Source organism: Grampus griseus, assembly GCF_964374135.1.
Source record: "Grampus griseus genome assembly, chromosome: 19".
In the NCBI taxonomy this organism is placed as follows: domain Eukaryota; kingdom Metazoa; phylum Chordata; class Mammalia; order Artiodactyla; family Delphinidae; genus Grampus; species Grampus griseus.
Window position 1 is genome coordinate 32,240,361 of NC_139013.1, and position 15,949 is coordinate 32,256,309.

At 38.2% G+C, this 15,949-nt stretch overlaps 1 protein-coding gene across 6 annotated transcripts in view; it reads right to left on the reverse strand.

The window, feature by feature from the left end:
- CNOT1 (CCR4-NOT transcription complex subunit 1) overlaps positions 1 to 15,949 on the reverse strand; it is a 100,368-nt gene that overhangs the window by 61,173 nt on the left and 23,246 nt on the right. For all 6 annotated transcript variants that reach the window (XM_082677367.1, XM_082677365.1, XM_082677369.1 and 3 more), the window contains exon 2: positions 11,967 to 12,239. In XM_082677367.1, the coding sequence (XP_082533493.1) occupies positions 11,967 to 12,068 (102 nt within the window). In that variant the 5' untranslated portion in view covers positions 12,069 to 12,239. The remainder of the gene's footprint in view (positions 1 to 11,966; positions 12,240 to 15,949) is intronic.

A 15,949-nucleotide genomic window follows, 5' to 3' on the forward strand; every position in this document is an offset into this window, starting at 1 on the left:
CTGGATAAGTGGTAGAATCAGAAAGTGTGTTTTATGGCTGCTAAGTGAATGAAATAGTCCTCCTGTGATACCATGCTACCCTTCTCTAGGAGCAACTGTTTTCTTTTAAAACTAAAGTGGTATTTTAAAAACATGATCTTGGGTTGCAAAGATGCTGAAATAAGATTTCATTGATCCCATAAGATTAAGCCTTATACATTTTCCCTTAGGTTCAAACCATTACACCCACTGGGCAGGGGAGACTAGCAAAATCAACAACCTTTTAGTGAAGTTAACTACACCTTACAATTTGATAGCAAAATCTTTGGCTATTAAAAATAAAGTAACTTTATCAAAGGCATTCATTCTACAATACTTTTGTAATAATCTGATTTGTGGCTAGAGTAACATATTCTCATCTAAGAGTCACATATTAAGAGGAACACTAAAAAATAGTGCATCCACGATGGATGGTAGAGATTCAGAAAATCATGCAGAATGGGTGGGGAAATGGGGCACTATTTGGCCTAGAGAGCACACATAAGGGAAGAATAAAGACTTAATTATGTGAAGGGTACTTGAATATTAAATCCTCACAAAAAGAGTCCCAAACAGTTTATTTTAGCTTGTTATAAAGATACTCCTAATAAGGTTGTCCACAAATGGTAATGAGTAAATGAAGTAGTCAACTAACTTCCACAGTCAGAAACATCAAAAATCCCTACCTCTATTAATACTTTAAAAGTCATTCTTTGGGTAGAATACTGATAAAGCAGCAATTATCTGAGGAATTGTAATATCAACCCCAGCTCCTAAAAACAGCTTAGAAAAAAACCCACATTGGGACTTCCCTGGTGGTGCAGTAGTTAAGACTTGGCTTCCAGTTCAGGCGGCACGGGTTCAATCCCTGGTTGGGGAACTAAGATCCTGGTGCAGCCAAAAAACCCCCGAACAAACAGGAGAAAACAAACCACATCTATAGAGATTTTCACATAAAAACAAGATTTATATAAAGAAAACTACTAAATCTAGCCTAACGGATGACCTCAGAGGCCCAAGATTCTATATAATTACAAAGTACCAGATTTTTAAAATTTAAATTGAAGACAGTAACTCACTACATTACAATGATTATAGGAATTGGAATAATTGGATTGTACGTAAACATACATATACTCCACCACACAAATAATGTAGGATCTTCATATTTCTTAAACTTGTTATACATATTCTAACCATTAAAAATAGTCATTCCAGGGCTTCCCTGTTGGCGCAGTGGTTGAGAGTCCGCCTGCCGATGCAGGGGACACGGGTTCGTGCCCTGGTCCGGGAGGATCCCACATGCCGCGGAGCGGCTGGGCCCATGAGCCATGGCTGCTGAGCCTGTGCGTCCGGAGCTCCGCAACGGGAGAGGCCACAACAGTGAGAGGCCCGCGTACAGCAAAAAAAAAAAAAAAAAAAAAAAAAGGCATTCCAGGTTTTTACTGTATTATCTGTATGAATGCTTTGGGTTACTTTATAAAAAATAGTGTACCTATTCAAAACAGTTTAACATACTGAAAAGACCATGAAAAATTTTTGCAGTAAACATAAAGGGTTACTTTTAACACAAAAGGCACAGAACTGTCAAACTCCTAAGTAAAAGATGGTGGAACTAAGAGCCCTTTTTTCCTATTCTAGCCTCTCATATATTATTTTTCTTCTAGCCTCTCATATGAAAAAACAAAAATCCATTTTCAACAAAACATTCACATAAGAAGTGGTCCAGAGAGATATGTCAGATAGCTTATTCTCAGTACCTCAAATGACGGGCTAAATGCAGCTTTCTATTTGGGACTGATAAATCCAGAAATAAAAATGTTTAGGACTGATGAATGTCCCAAAACACACATAGTTATCCTTTGTTCAAGTGATGAATCTGGAGCACAGATGAGCCATGAAAGAAGACTGTCCATTTAGAGACCCAGATCTATATATGGAAATTAGAAAATGGCAAAGGAGACAGAGCTGAGGGAACCAAGCTCAAGATGCTACTTTTAATGTCTGTAAGCAAACCATCGAGTTAAAGGAGAATCCTGGAGAAGCAGAATAACAAAGAAGAAGAGGTAACAATTACCAAACCTGGATACAGAACATGGCAGACTACCCCAACACACTTCCCCACCCTCAAGCATCCCCAAGATGGTTTATATGTGAGTAAATAATGTGTTGATTCAAAGACAAGCAAAAATTCAAAGACTCAGCCTGGAACCTATTTGAAGAAACTGTAAAACAGAGCAAAGCAACAAACAAGACAGGTGAAGAACATACTTTCAAAAGACTTACCCCCCACCCAGAAAAAAAAAATTTTTTAATTTAAAAGAAACAAAAGACTTACACAAACAAACAGAAGAGTTCAGACAAATAGTATTCCATATCCTTGAAGAGATTATAGGAGCTGTTTTTGTTTTTTAAAAGGAAAGTCCTCAAAAAGGTAAAACAAAACATTAGGTTCAAGTACAACATAACAGAAGGAAATGAAAGCAAACTTTTGGCACTTAAGAAAGCAAAACTCTTACAGAAAAGATAACTTAATAATCAATATATAATATCTCAATCCACAAGAAATGAAAAGAAAAACATTCAAAGAAAACAACAAAAATATCCCTGAAATAAACATTTGAGTTGGAAGAATGAAAGGTATACCATAGCACAAGAAAGGCTGATGCAGAATAATCAATACTACAGCATACACTCGAAGTTAATAAACTCTAATGAAAAGGAAATTCAGGGACTTCCCTGGTGGCGCAGTGGTTAAGAATCCGCCTGCCAATGCAGGGGACACAGGTTCGAGCCCTGGTCCAGGAAGATCGCACATGCCACGGAGCAACTAAGCCCATGCGCCACAACTACTGAAGCTCGCGCGCCTAGAGCCTGTGCTCCACAACAAGAGAAGCCACCGCAATGAAAACCCTGTGCACTGTAATGAAGAGTAGCCTCCACTCTCCACAACTAGAGAAAGCCCGTGCGCAGCAACAAAGACCCAACACAGCCAAATAAATAATTTTTTTTTAAAAAAAAAGGAAATTCATAGGGATATTGAGGTTAGGAATAGATGCTGGCAGGAAAAGTTAGTCACCTAAAATGCATGAGGGAGGAGAGAGACAAAGGAAGATAGGCAGCTTTTGGTAACTGATGCTGTTGAAAGAATAATGGGGAACAATATTTGCAAAACTAGGGGGAATATATATATCTACTGATAACTGGACTTCCAATAAAAACAAGAAAGATATTCTCAAGCATGAAAGAACGCAGGTAACGGCACCTGAGTTCCAAATGAAACAAATCTTCTGACAATGATCTATGGTCAAAAAAATGTATGAAAATAAAAGATATTTTCAGGAATATAAAAACTGCAGTAAAAGAATAGGCTGCAAGTACTCAATCCATTTCAATATATAATACATTTTTAACAAGACTAAGCAACTCTTTAAAAATTTTTTTAAACTGAAGTATAGTTAATTTACAATGTTGTGTTAGTTTCAAGTGTACAGCAAAGTGATTCAGTTACATATGTTTATCTTTTTCAGATTCTTTTTTATTATAGGTTATTATAAGATATTGAGTATAGTTCCCTGTGCTATACAGGTCCTTGTTATTTACCTATTTTATATAATAGTAGGGTGTATTTATTAATCCCGAACTCCTAATTTATCTCCCCCTTCCCTCCACTAACCCCTTTGGTAACCGTGAGTTTGTTTTCGATCTCTGTGAGTCTCTTTCTGTTTCGTAAATTAGTTCATTTGTATCATTTTTGTAGATTCCACAAATAAGTGATTTCATATATTTGTCTTTCTCTTATTAATATATCTCTAAGTCCATCCATGTTCCTGCAAATGTCATTTTTTCATTCTTTCATTCTTTTTTATGGCTAATATTCCACTGTGTGTGTACACACACACACACACACACACACACACACACACATCTTCTTTATCCATTCATCTCTCAATGGACATTTAGGTTGCTTCCATGTCTTGGGTATTGTAATAGTGCTGCTATGAACACTGGGCGTGCATGTATCTTTTCTAATTAAGAGTTTTCTGCCAATATATGCCCTGGAGTGGGATTGGAGGATCATATGGTAACTCTATTTTTAGCTTTTCAAGTAACCTCCATAGTGTTCTCCATAGTGGCTGCACCAATTTACATTCCCACCAGCAGTGTAGGAGGGTTCCTTTTTCTCCACACCCTCTCCAGCATTTAGTATTTGTAGACTTATTTTTAATAATGGCCATTCTGACTGGTGTGAGGTGATACCTCATAGCATAAACTACTCTTTTAATAAAAGTCATTTTATAGATTTGACTTGGGAAATAAACGTTTTACATGGTATCAAGCAAAATTAGATTACTATTAAAAGTACTTCGTAAATATTGAAAATAATATGAAAACAATGAACCCAAACTCCATATCCAGTTGGTGGTGTGGCATAACTATTCCAAGAAGAACCATTTTAAATGACTTTAAAACAGTAACTTGATTTTACATCTCTAGTGAGATATACCTTAAAAGCTCCCCCACCAATCCCACCAAAAAATGGTAAACTACTTTCCATAATCACAGTGCTGTTAAGTAGAGTCACAGATAATCTGAGACTCTTGACTGTGGAGTGTGGAATAAAACAAATGACTTTTCATTACTGAAAACAGGAATTTTCTGCACTGGAAGTAAGGAGAGACAGATTTTAGGTAATGAATTGAAATAAAAATCCCTTGGTCCTGAAATTAAACTGGAAGTATTAGTATGAAATCATGGTGTATTTTCTCCTTAGCTTTGTCCACTGAAAGGCCTAATAATGGCCAACTGAGTATCAGTAAACACTATAAGTGTTGAAATAACTTTCTAGGCCCAAAATGGAGTGTTCCTGCCCTTGGTGTAACATCAGCAAACCAAAACTTAGATAACTCTGGAGCCCCCGTAAATGTTTCGCTTGACCAGAAACCCAGTATATTCAGTCAGCCAATTCCCAAACACCAAGCCGATTCTGGGTGCTCTAACCGCTATCTAACCCCTAACAAGGTTGACTATGTGGTCCCAGCCAATCATATATTTTCTATTTGTCTTTTCTTTATTCTTTTTTTTTTGGCCGTGCCAGGCAGCATGTGGAATCTTAGTTTCCTGACCAGGGCTCAAACCCGTGCCCCTTGCGTTGGGAGCATGGAGTTTTAACTACTGGACCACCAGCAAAGTCTCTGTTCTTTATTCTTTACCCTATAAAAGGTTCTTGTCTTCTGCCCATTTTGCAGTTCTCTGAAGTAAGACTGTCCATTTCATGAAATGTTAAATAAAGTTTGTTTGTATAACCTAAATGGTCTTAATCATTTATTTACACAAGAGTCGGTAATCTCTAAATACCATTTCCCAGTAAAATAAAACCAAGACCTCTTAGAGAAATTGCTAATTTTCCAGGTCTGAAGCAAGAAACATACGAGTCTGGAATATTTCAGTTTCCAAGTTTCTGGAATCACAACAAAGACAACAAATAAGAATACAGTCAAAAGGACTCAGAAGCCAACATGAATAAGTTTACACTGGCCAAAGAGGATAATGCATGAATATCAATAATACTTTCAGTGAATTCAAACACATCAAATATGTTAAAAATACATGAGTTCCTAATATTAAAAAACTCATTTATTGGTCATATTTGGAGGATGCTAGGAAACAAGTCATTTTGAAAACCGGCAAATAGAGAGAGAGAATCAAGCCCTTCCTATATAAACTGTACTTCGGGCAACCAGATAGTTACAGTTGGTAAGGGCAAGTTTCCCTTTACAGAACTATTTCAACTAATAAAAAACGTCTAACAACTAGAATGTCACCACTTTCCAATCCCTAACAAATCAATGAATCCAGGCAATGAACAAAGCCTGCTAAAAATAACAAAAATAGAGATGACTAGACATTATGAACCTCCTAATAACAGTATACACCACCACCTGTAAAACTGTCCTAAGGGAGAAAAAACCTTAATCTGATTAAGCTCCCAAATTTAATTACCAATTTACAGGAAATACAACAGTCAGAAGAACATGTAAAATACCATGCTGGGAATGTAATCAGCAATATTCAGACTGTGGGTAACTACAGGACAACCTGATTTCTTTAACAAAATAACTGCAAGAAAAATAGAGGGAGAGAAAACCCAGATTTTAAAAGAGATTTAGTAAGGGCCAATGCAACAAACAGACTGGGGAAAGGGGTGGGGGGGTGGTTCTAACTCAAGTTAACTTTAAAATTTTTTTTATGAAGCAAACTGAGGAAATGTGACTGTTAACTAGATATTTGATGTTTAAGAATTATTTTGCTGGGGGATGGGGTGTGGGGGAGGATTGGGAGTTTGGGATTAGCAGGTGCAAACTATTATACAGAATGGATAAACAGCAACATCCTCCTATATAGTACAGGGAACTATATTCAGTGTCCTGTAATAAACCATAATGGAAAAGAATATGAAAAATATACATATGTATAACTGAATCACTCTGCTGTACACCAGAAACACATTGTAAATCAAATATACTTCAATACAATTTTTTTTAGAAGAATTACTGTGCTTTTTTTACAAAAAGATGTGACAGGGCTTCCCTGGCGGTGCAGTGGTTGAGAGTCTGCCTGCTAATGCAGGGGACACGGGTTCGAGCCCTGGTCTGGGAGGATCCCACATGCCGCGGAGCGGCTGGGCCTGTGAGCCACGACTGCTGAGCCTGCGCTCCGCGGCAGGAGAGGCCCGCGCACCGCGATGAAGAGTGGCCCCCCGCTTGCCACAACTAGGGAAAGCCCTCGCACAGAAATGAAGACCCAACACAGCCAAAAGTAAATAAATAAATTTAAAAAAAAAAGATGTAATAACAGTATTGAGGTTAGGTTTATATAAATAGATGAAATTATAACTGGGATCTGCTTTAAAACAACCGAGGACAATGGGTTAGATGAAACAAGATTGGTCATGACTTCAAATGAAGGTAGATGATAGATTCATGGGGGCTATATTATACTACTCGTGGGAGTAGCATAAATAAATTTTACTTAATTTTAATATAAATTTTACTTATTTAATAAATTTTAATTTTTAACTTTTACATATGAAATAAATTTGAAATTTTAATAAAATGTTTTAACATTATATTTAGAGACTATCATTTAAAGAACAGTATAAAATATTTTTATAAGCTTTTTTTTTTTTTTTTTTTCGGTACACGGGCCTCTCACTGTTGTGGCCTCTCCCATTGCGGAGCACAGGCTCCGGACGACGCGCAGGCTCAGCGGCCATGGCTCATGGGCCCACCCGCTCCGCGGCATGTGGGATCTTCCCAGACCGGGGCACGAACCTGTGTCCCCTGCATCGGCAGGCGGACTCTCAACCACTGCGCCACCAGGGAAGCCCTATAAGCTACTTTTAATGCAAAGACAAAAAATACTCAGAAGTGTTAAAAAGCTGAGTAGAAAAACCAGAGTTGATTTTATTTTTTTCTATATTTTACTTACATAATTTCTGTAATAATGACAACAAATATTTTTAAAGAAAAGAACAACTATAGGAGTTACTCTCTAAAGCAGGGGTCCCCAAGCCCTGGGCCTCAAACAAGCAGCCGCACAGCGGGAGGTGAGCGGTGGTGAGCAGTGGGCAAGGAGCAAAGCTTCATCTGCACTCCCCATCGCTCGCATTACAAGCCTGAACCATCACCATCTCCCTCCCGCATCCCCGCCCATTTTTTCCAGGAAACTGATCACTGGTGCTAAAAAGGTTAGGGACGCTGCTCTAAAGAACATCATAAAATCCTGACTGAGGGGGCAAATTAAATTTTAAACTTGTTTTTTCACCTATAAAATGGTAATATTAACTAGCTCATTGTTCATGTTTAGGGAACTCATACATCTAATAAATAAACATTCCTTCTTCCTACTAGTCAGTAGGAGAAATAACAAAGGGAACACAATCCTAGCCAACCTATTAGTCTAAGCCCCAAAAAGTATGGCACTAAAATATATCAGGCATCTAAGAAGTGCAATAAGCCTTTACAGATCACCAAAGGAAATCAAGACAGAGTCAAGAACTAGAACCCTGCTCCCATCCCAGTTCTAAATTCCTAATCATTCTAAAAGTAAAAGAGAGGCGACTATCTGCAAGGGTAGCACTGAGGACACACTTGTCTAAAGAATATCTGTAACACTGAAAACCTCAGCCATAGGCTGAAACCAAGCATTGTAACATTTACCTTCAAAATTAATTACTTACTCATTTATTCCTTCTTTCATTCCAATTGCATTTGAACACTTACTAAATGTTAGGTTTAAGAGACATAAACTAAAGGATAGTCCCACACCATGAGGTCTTGGGAGTAGTCTTGGGATCAAACCAATTAAAATATAGTATTAAATTGACCAGATCACGCAGAGCCTTGCTGGGGTAAATTCAGACAGTGCCACCATATTTCCCACTTCAAGTTAAAGTTGCAGGTGCCCCAGCAATCAGCTCCTTCAGTGTCTGTCTAAGCTGCAATCATACTACCCAAGGGAACAAGCCCTCCTGAGGGAGCCCTCACACAATAACAACAGGGATATGAAGGCCTAGCCATTTGGGCCCCCTATGGGACAACTCTGATACCCATCCCAGAATTCCCCATGGAGTTGATGAAGATTTCCACTGTAGTTCTCCTCCTGTCCAATTCTGTTTCCAACCAGTCCTCCTTCTCCTACAGGTGTTGAAACCTTATAAATAACCTGCATTCCAAAATGTTTCATATCTGCTTCCAAAAGAACAGCAATAGAGGCCCAGTTTAGGAGTATGAGCTTTAAATTGAGTGGGACAGAGACACACAAAAGATTTTAAAGTGGCAAAGAGACTATTAGATATACATTTTAGAAAGGCCACTCTGACAAAAAGTGGAAGATGTTTTAGAGTAGGGGCTGTCAGGGCATCAAACTTGGGACTAGATGACCTTCCAATCCAGAGTCTCTAATTTCCTTCTACTTCTGTCTTCCGTGAACGATTACAAAGAGATTCAACATAGGAATGTTGTGGGTTCCAATCTCACATCTGCCACTTTCAGGCAGAGTACCAGTGGGCAAAAATATTTAATGTCTTTGAACCTTAGTGTAAAATGGAACAATACTACCCACCACCCATCCTGCATGACTGCGACAACAATGTGAGAAATGACATAAAATCACATTAACAATACTGGAACACTGTAAATGCTTGAATGGTTGCTATGACGAGAGAACTGACCGTACACAGAATTACTGAACTGACAGAATGTTTAGCATTTTTCATTCAACACTGTAAGATCAATCCATGTTGTTCCACAAAATAGTCTCACTGCTTCTTAGTATACCTTGTTAATGGACACTCAGTTGTTTCCAACTTTGGGCTATCACAATACATGTTTTTTTGATCAATGTATATATGCATTTCTGTTCGTTACACACAGAGAAACAGAACTGCTGGGTCATAAGTGATATGTTCAACAACTAAAACAGCTTCTGAGATGCTAGTATCAATTTTCTTAATCTGCATGGTTATTAATAGCTATGTTCACTTTATGAAAATTCATCTGCACACTTACGATTTATGAATTGTTTGGTATATACATTTTAATTCAATAAAAAGTTGATTAGGAGTTACTCAGTTTTCCTCAGTCTCTCCCATGTATACGTTATTAAATCTTTGAAAAAAAAGCTCACACACACACAAAAAGAGTATGTGACACACAGCAGATGTTTAAATAGTAGCTGCATGAAACTGTTAGGTCACATTCAGACCAACACAGCTTTCAGAATGAGCCTAAGGAATTAATCCAAATAAAGGAAAAGGAGGGTAAGTCTTCACTGGCAAGGTGGTATTGGATTTGGTTCTCGAAAGAACAGAATTCCAAGAAAAGCATTTAAAACTGGACTTACAGTAGGGCCCTGAAACTTTTTACTGAGGAGCTTTGACTTTGTTCGGTAGTAAGAGGACCACTGAAGGTATTAGAACAATGAACTTAAGCACTATAATTTGTTAAAGCAGCATCAAATGTAATAAACTCCATAAGCATACACACCTGCTTTTTCAATGTACCAGAGAAACAGTGCTACATGTAAAGAAAAAAATCAAACAGAAATATATAATTCTAAGAATTGAGCTTTTCCATTAGACAGAAGAGTTGCCCAAGCTTGAGTTTCTAGGAATCTATCCTACAAACATACTGACAGATATATGCATGCAAGAAATAACCTTGTAACAACACTGTCAATAGCAAAAAAAAAAAAAAAATTTTACATAACCTAAATGTGCATCAATAGTGAAGTAAATTCTATATGATTCACCCATACCATGGTTTACTATGCACCCTTAAAAGAATGAAGCTTTTTGTGTACGGATAAGGAATCATTTCCAGGATAAACTAGTTAACTAAACAAATTAAATAAATCAAGATGCAGAACAGTTTATACTGTATGTCACCATATGAAAAGGGATGGGAAATATTTCCCTATTTTCCATATGCAAATATCTTTGTAAGGACAGTTAAGAAATAGCTAGTATCAGTTGCCTATGGGTAGGAGAAATGGGTAGCTAGAGTAATCAGGTTAATATACTATCTAGTTTTTTAAATTTATTTATTTTTGGATGCACTGGGTCTTTGTTGCTGCACGCAGGCTTTCTCTAGTTGCGGCGAGCGGGGGCTACTCTTCATTGTAGTGTGCGGGCTTCTCATTGTGGTGGCTTCTCTTGTTGTGGACCACGGGCTCTAGGCTCACAGGCTTCAGCAGTTGTGGCATGAGGGCTCAGTAGTTGTGGCTCGCGGGCTTAGTTGTTCTGCGGCATGTGGGATCTTCCTGGACCAGGGCTCAAACCCATGTCCCCTGCACTGGTCAGGGAAGTCCCACTATATTATCTATTTTAAAAATAAAATTAGGGCTTCTCTGGTGGCAGGGTGGTACTTCCCTGGTGGTCCAGTAGGTAAGAATCCACCTTCCAATGCAGGGGATGCGGGTTCAATCCCTGGTCGGGGAACTAAGATCCCACATGCCCTGGGGCAATTAAGCCCATGTGCCACAACTAGAGAGCCCAAGTGCCGCAACTACTGAGCCCATGTGCTCTGGAGCCGCAACTAAGACCTGACGCAGCCAAATAAACAATAGAAAATTTAAAAAAGATTGTGGGGGTACAAACTGAAATTTCTCCAAAGATATACAAATAAGCACATGAAAAGGTGCTCAGCATCATTAACTCTAAATCAAAACTACAATGGGATACCAGTTCACACCCACTAGAATGGCTAAAAGCAAAGACACACAGTAACAAGTATTAGTGAGGATCAAGAAAAACTAGAGCCTTCATACACTGCTCCTAGCAGTGAAAAGTGATACAGTGTTCTGGAAAACAGTCTAGCAGTTCTTTAGAAAGTCAGAGTTACCATGTGACCCAGCAATTCCATTTTTTGGTAAATATCCTCAAACTTTAAAATAAACATCCACCCAAAACTTGTAAATGAATGCTGACAGCCACAATATTCACAACAGCCAAAAGGTGGAACCAAACCTAAATATCTAAATGCATGCTCCAACATGGATCAACCTTGAAAACTTATGCTAGTGAAAGAAGGCAGAAACAAAAGGCCTCATATGGTATGATTCCATTTATATGAAATGTCCAGAAAGGCAAATCCATGGAAGCACAAAGTAGGTTAGTGGTTACCAGGGGCTGGAGGGAAGAAGAAATGGAAAGCAACTGCTAATGGATTCAGGTGTTTCTTTTAGGGGTGATGAAAACATTCTGGAGTTAGATGGTGACAGCTGAACAACCTTGTGAAAGCTCTCTTTTATATATTAAACTGAAATCACTTGAAATAAGGAGCAAAGGTTACTTTTCATGCAACATACCCACAAAAATTTCCAATTTTCTTTTCACTGCATACTCATTCCTTTAATGGTGCTTGTTTTCTCACTAGTTTACTTACATGCTGTATTTCCTGCTGGCTGGCTCGGTAGTTTTTCTTGGTTAAATTGTCCACCAGGTAGCTGATTTGAGACAAGGCCAGCGAGAGCGAGTCAAGATTCATTGCTGGTTGGGGCGGAAGCAGGCGGCCGAGCCCGGCGCAAAATCACCATTATTCCCCTTTAGTCACCTCAGAGGCAGGTTAATGCTTTCTTTGTAATTAGCCTATATCTGATGTCTGTACAGTGTCTTCAGTTCTTTACCAGAGGTCTTACTCTGTTCTGAAACATGGCACCTGTTAAAAAAAAAAAAAAAGATATTTTAATTAGTTAATGTTTTATTAGGGTTAAAAAGGGTTAAATAACCATCTTTCCATCTTAATACCTGAAATATCACTAAGCATTTTTTTTAAAAAAGTAAGATGTCTCAACCACTATTGATAAAAGATGCCAAGTTTTAAAAATTAGGTAGGGCTGGTATAAAAAAGAAAAATCACACCCACCCACCCACAAAAAAGTTGTCGTTTTAGCAAGACGTCCTATAATATTTGAGGCTTCTACTCTATCAATTTCAATGATAATTTATACTATCCCCTTTAGAAGCCACAGAAAACTGATTAAGTAAAATTAGGGTCTGTGGAAAGAAACACTCATCTGACATTTTCAATCCCTCTTCTCACACTATCTACAACTTATTTATAAGATCCCATTTATTCACCTTACAACTTATGTATTGCTTCAGAATCAGACAATAGTTTGGTCTTTAAGTTTTATCTTAGGATATATGTTTTCGGTATTTGAACGGCTAGCTTAAAAGTAAGTTAAGGGCCTCAGAACCCAAATTCCTTCCTGCACTAGGAAAATTTAGAAAGGGAAGCTCGAAGCAGCAATATAGCTAAAATGACAGGATGCTTATCATTTTAATTCCAACAACCTGGTGAGTCAGAGGAACATTCTGTATCACAACACAAAAAAACAAACAAAGAACACAAGTGTTTTTAAGAATTCACCAAGTACCACTGCTGAAACAAAAATCTTTGAATCCAAGGAGCTAAGCTTGTCCACAGCTTCATGATCTGAAATCTGCTCATACTTTCATTACCATCAGAACTTACTATGTAAGGTAAAGAAAATTCATGAAGATTAAAAGCCCCTTGGTAAGGGCATTTAAGCCTTTATCTTTAATAACTTATTAACAATGTAGAAAGACTACACTGTCCCTACATTTTTGTTCTGTTTTGTTCATACTAAGCAAAGATTCTACCTATGCTATCCTTTTCCACATCCTCCCTAAAAAAAAAAAAGAGAGAGAATCTTGGGAATGTGGCAAGTTATTTTTGTTTATTCTAAAGTAATAACATATGAGAAGTTAAAGATAAATTGTGTTTATATCTATCCATTATATGTAACTAAACTTGCTTGCTATAAATTCTTAGAGCAAGCTGTTCCTTCATATTACGATGACAGCATATTTTCTGTATCAGACAATCAAAAATCCAAGTCTGAGAACACACCATAAAACAGAGGACTTATCAGATTGTTAACAACATTATTAACTGGTACCATCTTTTCTGAAACTCAAAGTGGCAATATTGTAAATAAAGAGTTTCTTACACTACCCCTGAACCTAAATTCCACAATTAAGACTGTATCCCTCCATGTATATTGCCTCAACAACTCAAGGAAACAGAGGTTTTGACTGAAATACTGTGTATCATAGCAAAAAGAAAGTGCAGCAAAAAGTAACTGCTTAAATAAATTATGGTATATCCAAACAAGGCAGTTGTTAAAAAGAATGAAGCAAAACTGTGCAGGAAAGATACTCATTAAGACAAAAAAAAAAAGGACACAGATAAGAATTCCCTGGTGGTCCAGTGGTTAGGACTTGGCATTCTCACTGAGTGGCCCCAGGTTCAATCCCTGGCCAGGAAACTAAAGATCCTGCAAGCTGCACGGTGCGACCAAAACACTAAACTAAAACTAAAACAATAAAATAAAACGTTCATTCTTAGTACCAAATATAATTCAAAGTATTTTTAATTTTTACAAGTTGCGTTCAGCTAAAACTGTATTATTCAAAGTATATTATTCACAGGAACAGTAGTTACTTTACACTATATTACACACATCTAATAATTATTATTCACAATTACATACAAAAAGGCAATAGATGATAAGAGTTTGCAAGACATAAAGTTTCTCCTTGCTCAGAATTTGTATCACAAATGCTGACACAGAGGGACAACAGAATCACTTTATCATGAAATAGATGTGATCATAGCCTATTTTAATTATTTTTTTACCTATGGTACAGCACAAATCCAGCAAAACAAGTGTTGAACGACCTTCCAAGAAAATGAATTCCTGATACTTTGGCACTTCAACTTTATCTTCTGATACGAGCCCCATGACAAGGGTTACAACTTCTCCATGTTAACATCTAAAGGCTGTGAAGGAGGGAATTCCCTGGTGGTCCAGTGGTTAGGACGTGGCGCTTTCGCTGCCAGGACCTGGGTTCAATCCCTGGTTGGGCAGCTAAGATCCCACAAGCCTCGAGGCATGGACAAAACAAACAAACAAACAAACAAAAAAGACTGCGAAGGATAAAAATACTAGTGTAACACAAATTTCAACAAGCCAATCGTCATTACATGAGCAAGTTAATGCATTAAACTAATGACCAATTTTGAACCATCACCTTATGAGATCTATTAGTAAGTAGGATGACAACATAATTTATTAACCAAACTACGACGCTTCTGAAAATAAAGAGGGTACCATTAACAATTTACACCAAGACAACAGGTATAAACTAGGACACGTGATCACCTTAACCATCCAGAAGCCTTAGACAAGCTGATCCCTCCCTCCAAGATACACCTTTGTTACTCTGTTTCTAAAATGCCATTTCACTGGTCTCTTGTTCTCAGTCTCCTTTACTGGCCCTTCCTTTTTTTGACCTCGCAGTATTGGAGTCCTTGGACTTCTCTATATTCACTTTCTTGATATACTTCAGTCTTATGGCTTTCAAAACCACCTATAGCAATAACTCCTATAAGTTCTATCTCCAACCCAAATTTCTCACGATGTCTAGAAATATATTATTTAATTTCCTAATGACATCTCAAATATTGTACAACATGTTCAAAACTGAACTCCTGGGACTTCCCTGGTGGTCCAGTGGTTAAGACTCTGCACTTCCAATGCAGGGGGCTCGGGTTCGATCCCTGGTCAGGGAACCAAGATCCCACATGCCGCGTGGCACAGCCCAAAAGAAAAAGAGCTCCTGATCTTCACACCCTGCCCCCATAATGTTCCACCCCATATGTGTTTACCCCATCTCAGTTGATACCAACTCTGTCCTTAAAGTTACTCAGGCCAAATTCTTAGACTTCCCACTCCCCATAATCAATCTGTCAAAAAATTCTTTTGGCTCTACCTATAAAATATACACAGAATCCAGTCATTTCTCACCATAGCTATGATAACAAAGCACCATCATTTCTCACTTGGATTACTATGTTAACTTCCTAACTAGTCTTCCTGCTTCCACCCTTGCTCCCTACAAGTCTATTCTCAACACAACAGCCAAAGAAAAAGACTTTTCAAATATTAAAAACTCAGGGCTTCCCTGGTGATGAAGTGGTTGAGAAACCGCCTGTCAGTGCAGGGGACACAGGTTCGATCCCTGGTCCGGGAAGATCCCGTATGCCGCAGAGCAACTAAGCCTCTGTGCGACAACTACTGAGCCTGCGCTCTAGAGCCCGCGAGCCACAACTACTGAGCCCACATGCCACAACTACTGAAGCCCGAGCGCCTAGAGCCCGTGCTCCGCAACAAGAGAAGCCACCAGAATGAGAAGCCCGCGAACCGCAACGAAGAGTAGGCCCTGCTCGCTGCAACCAGAGAAAAACCCGCGCGCAGCAATGAAGACCCAACGCAGCCAGAAACAATAAATAAATAAAATAAATAAATTTATATATATAAAAAAAACCTCAGATAGGTC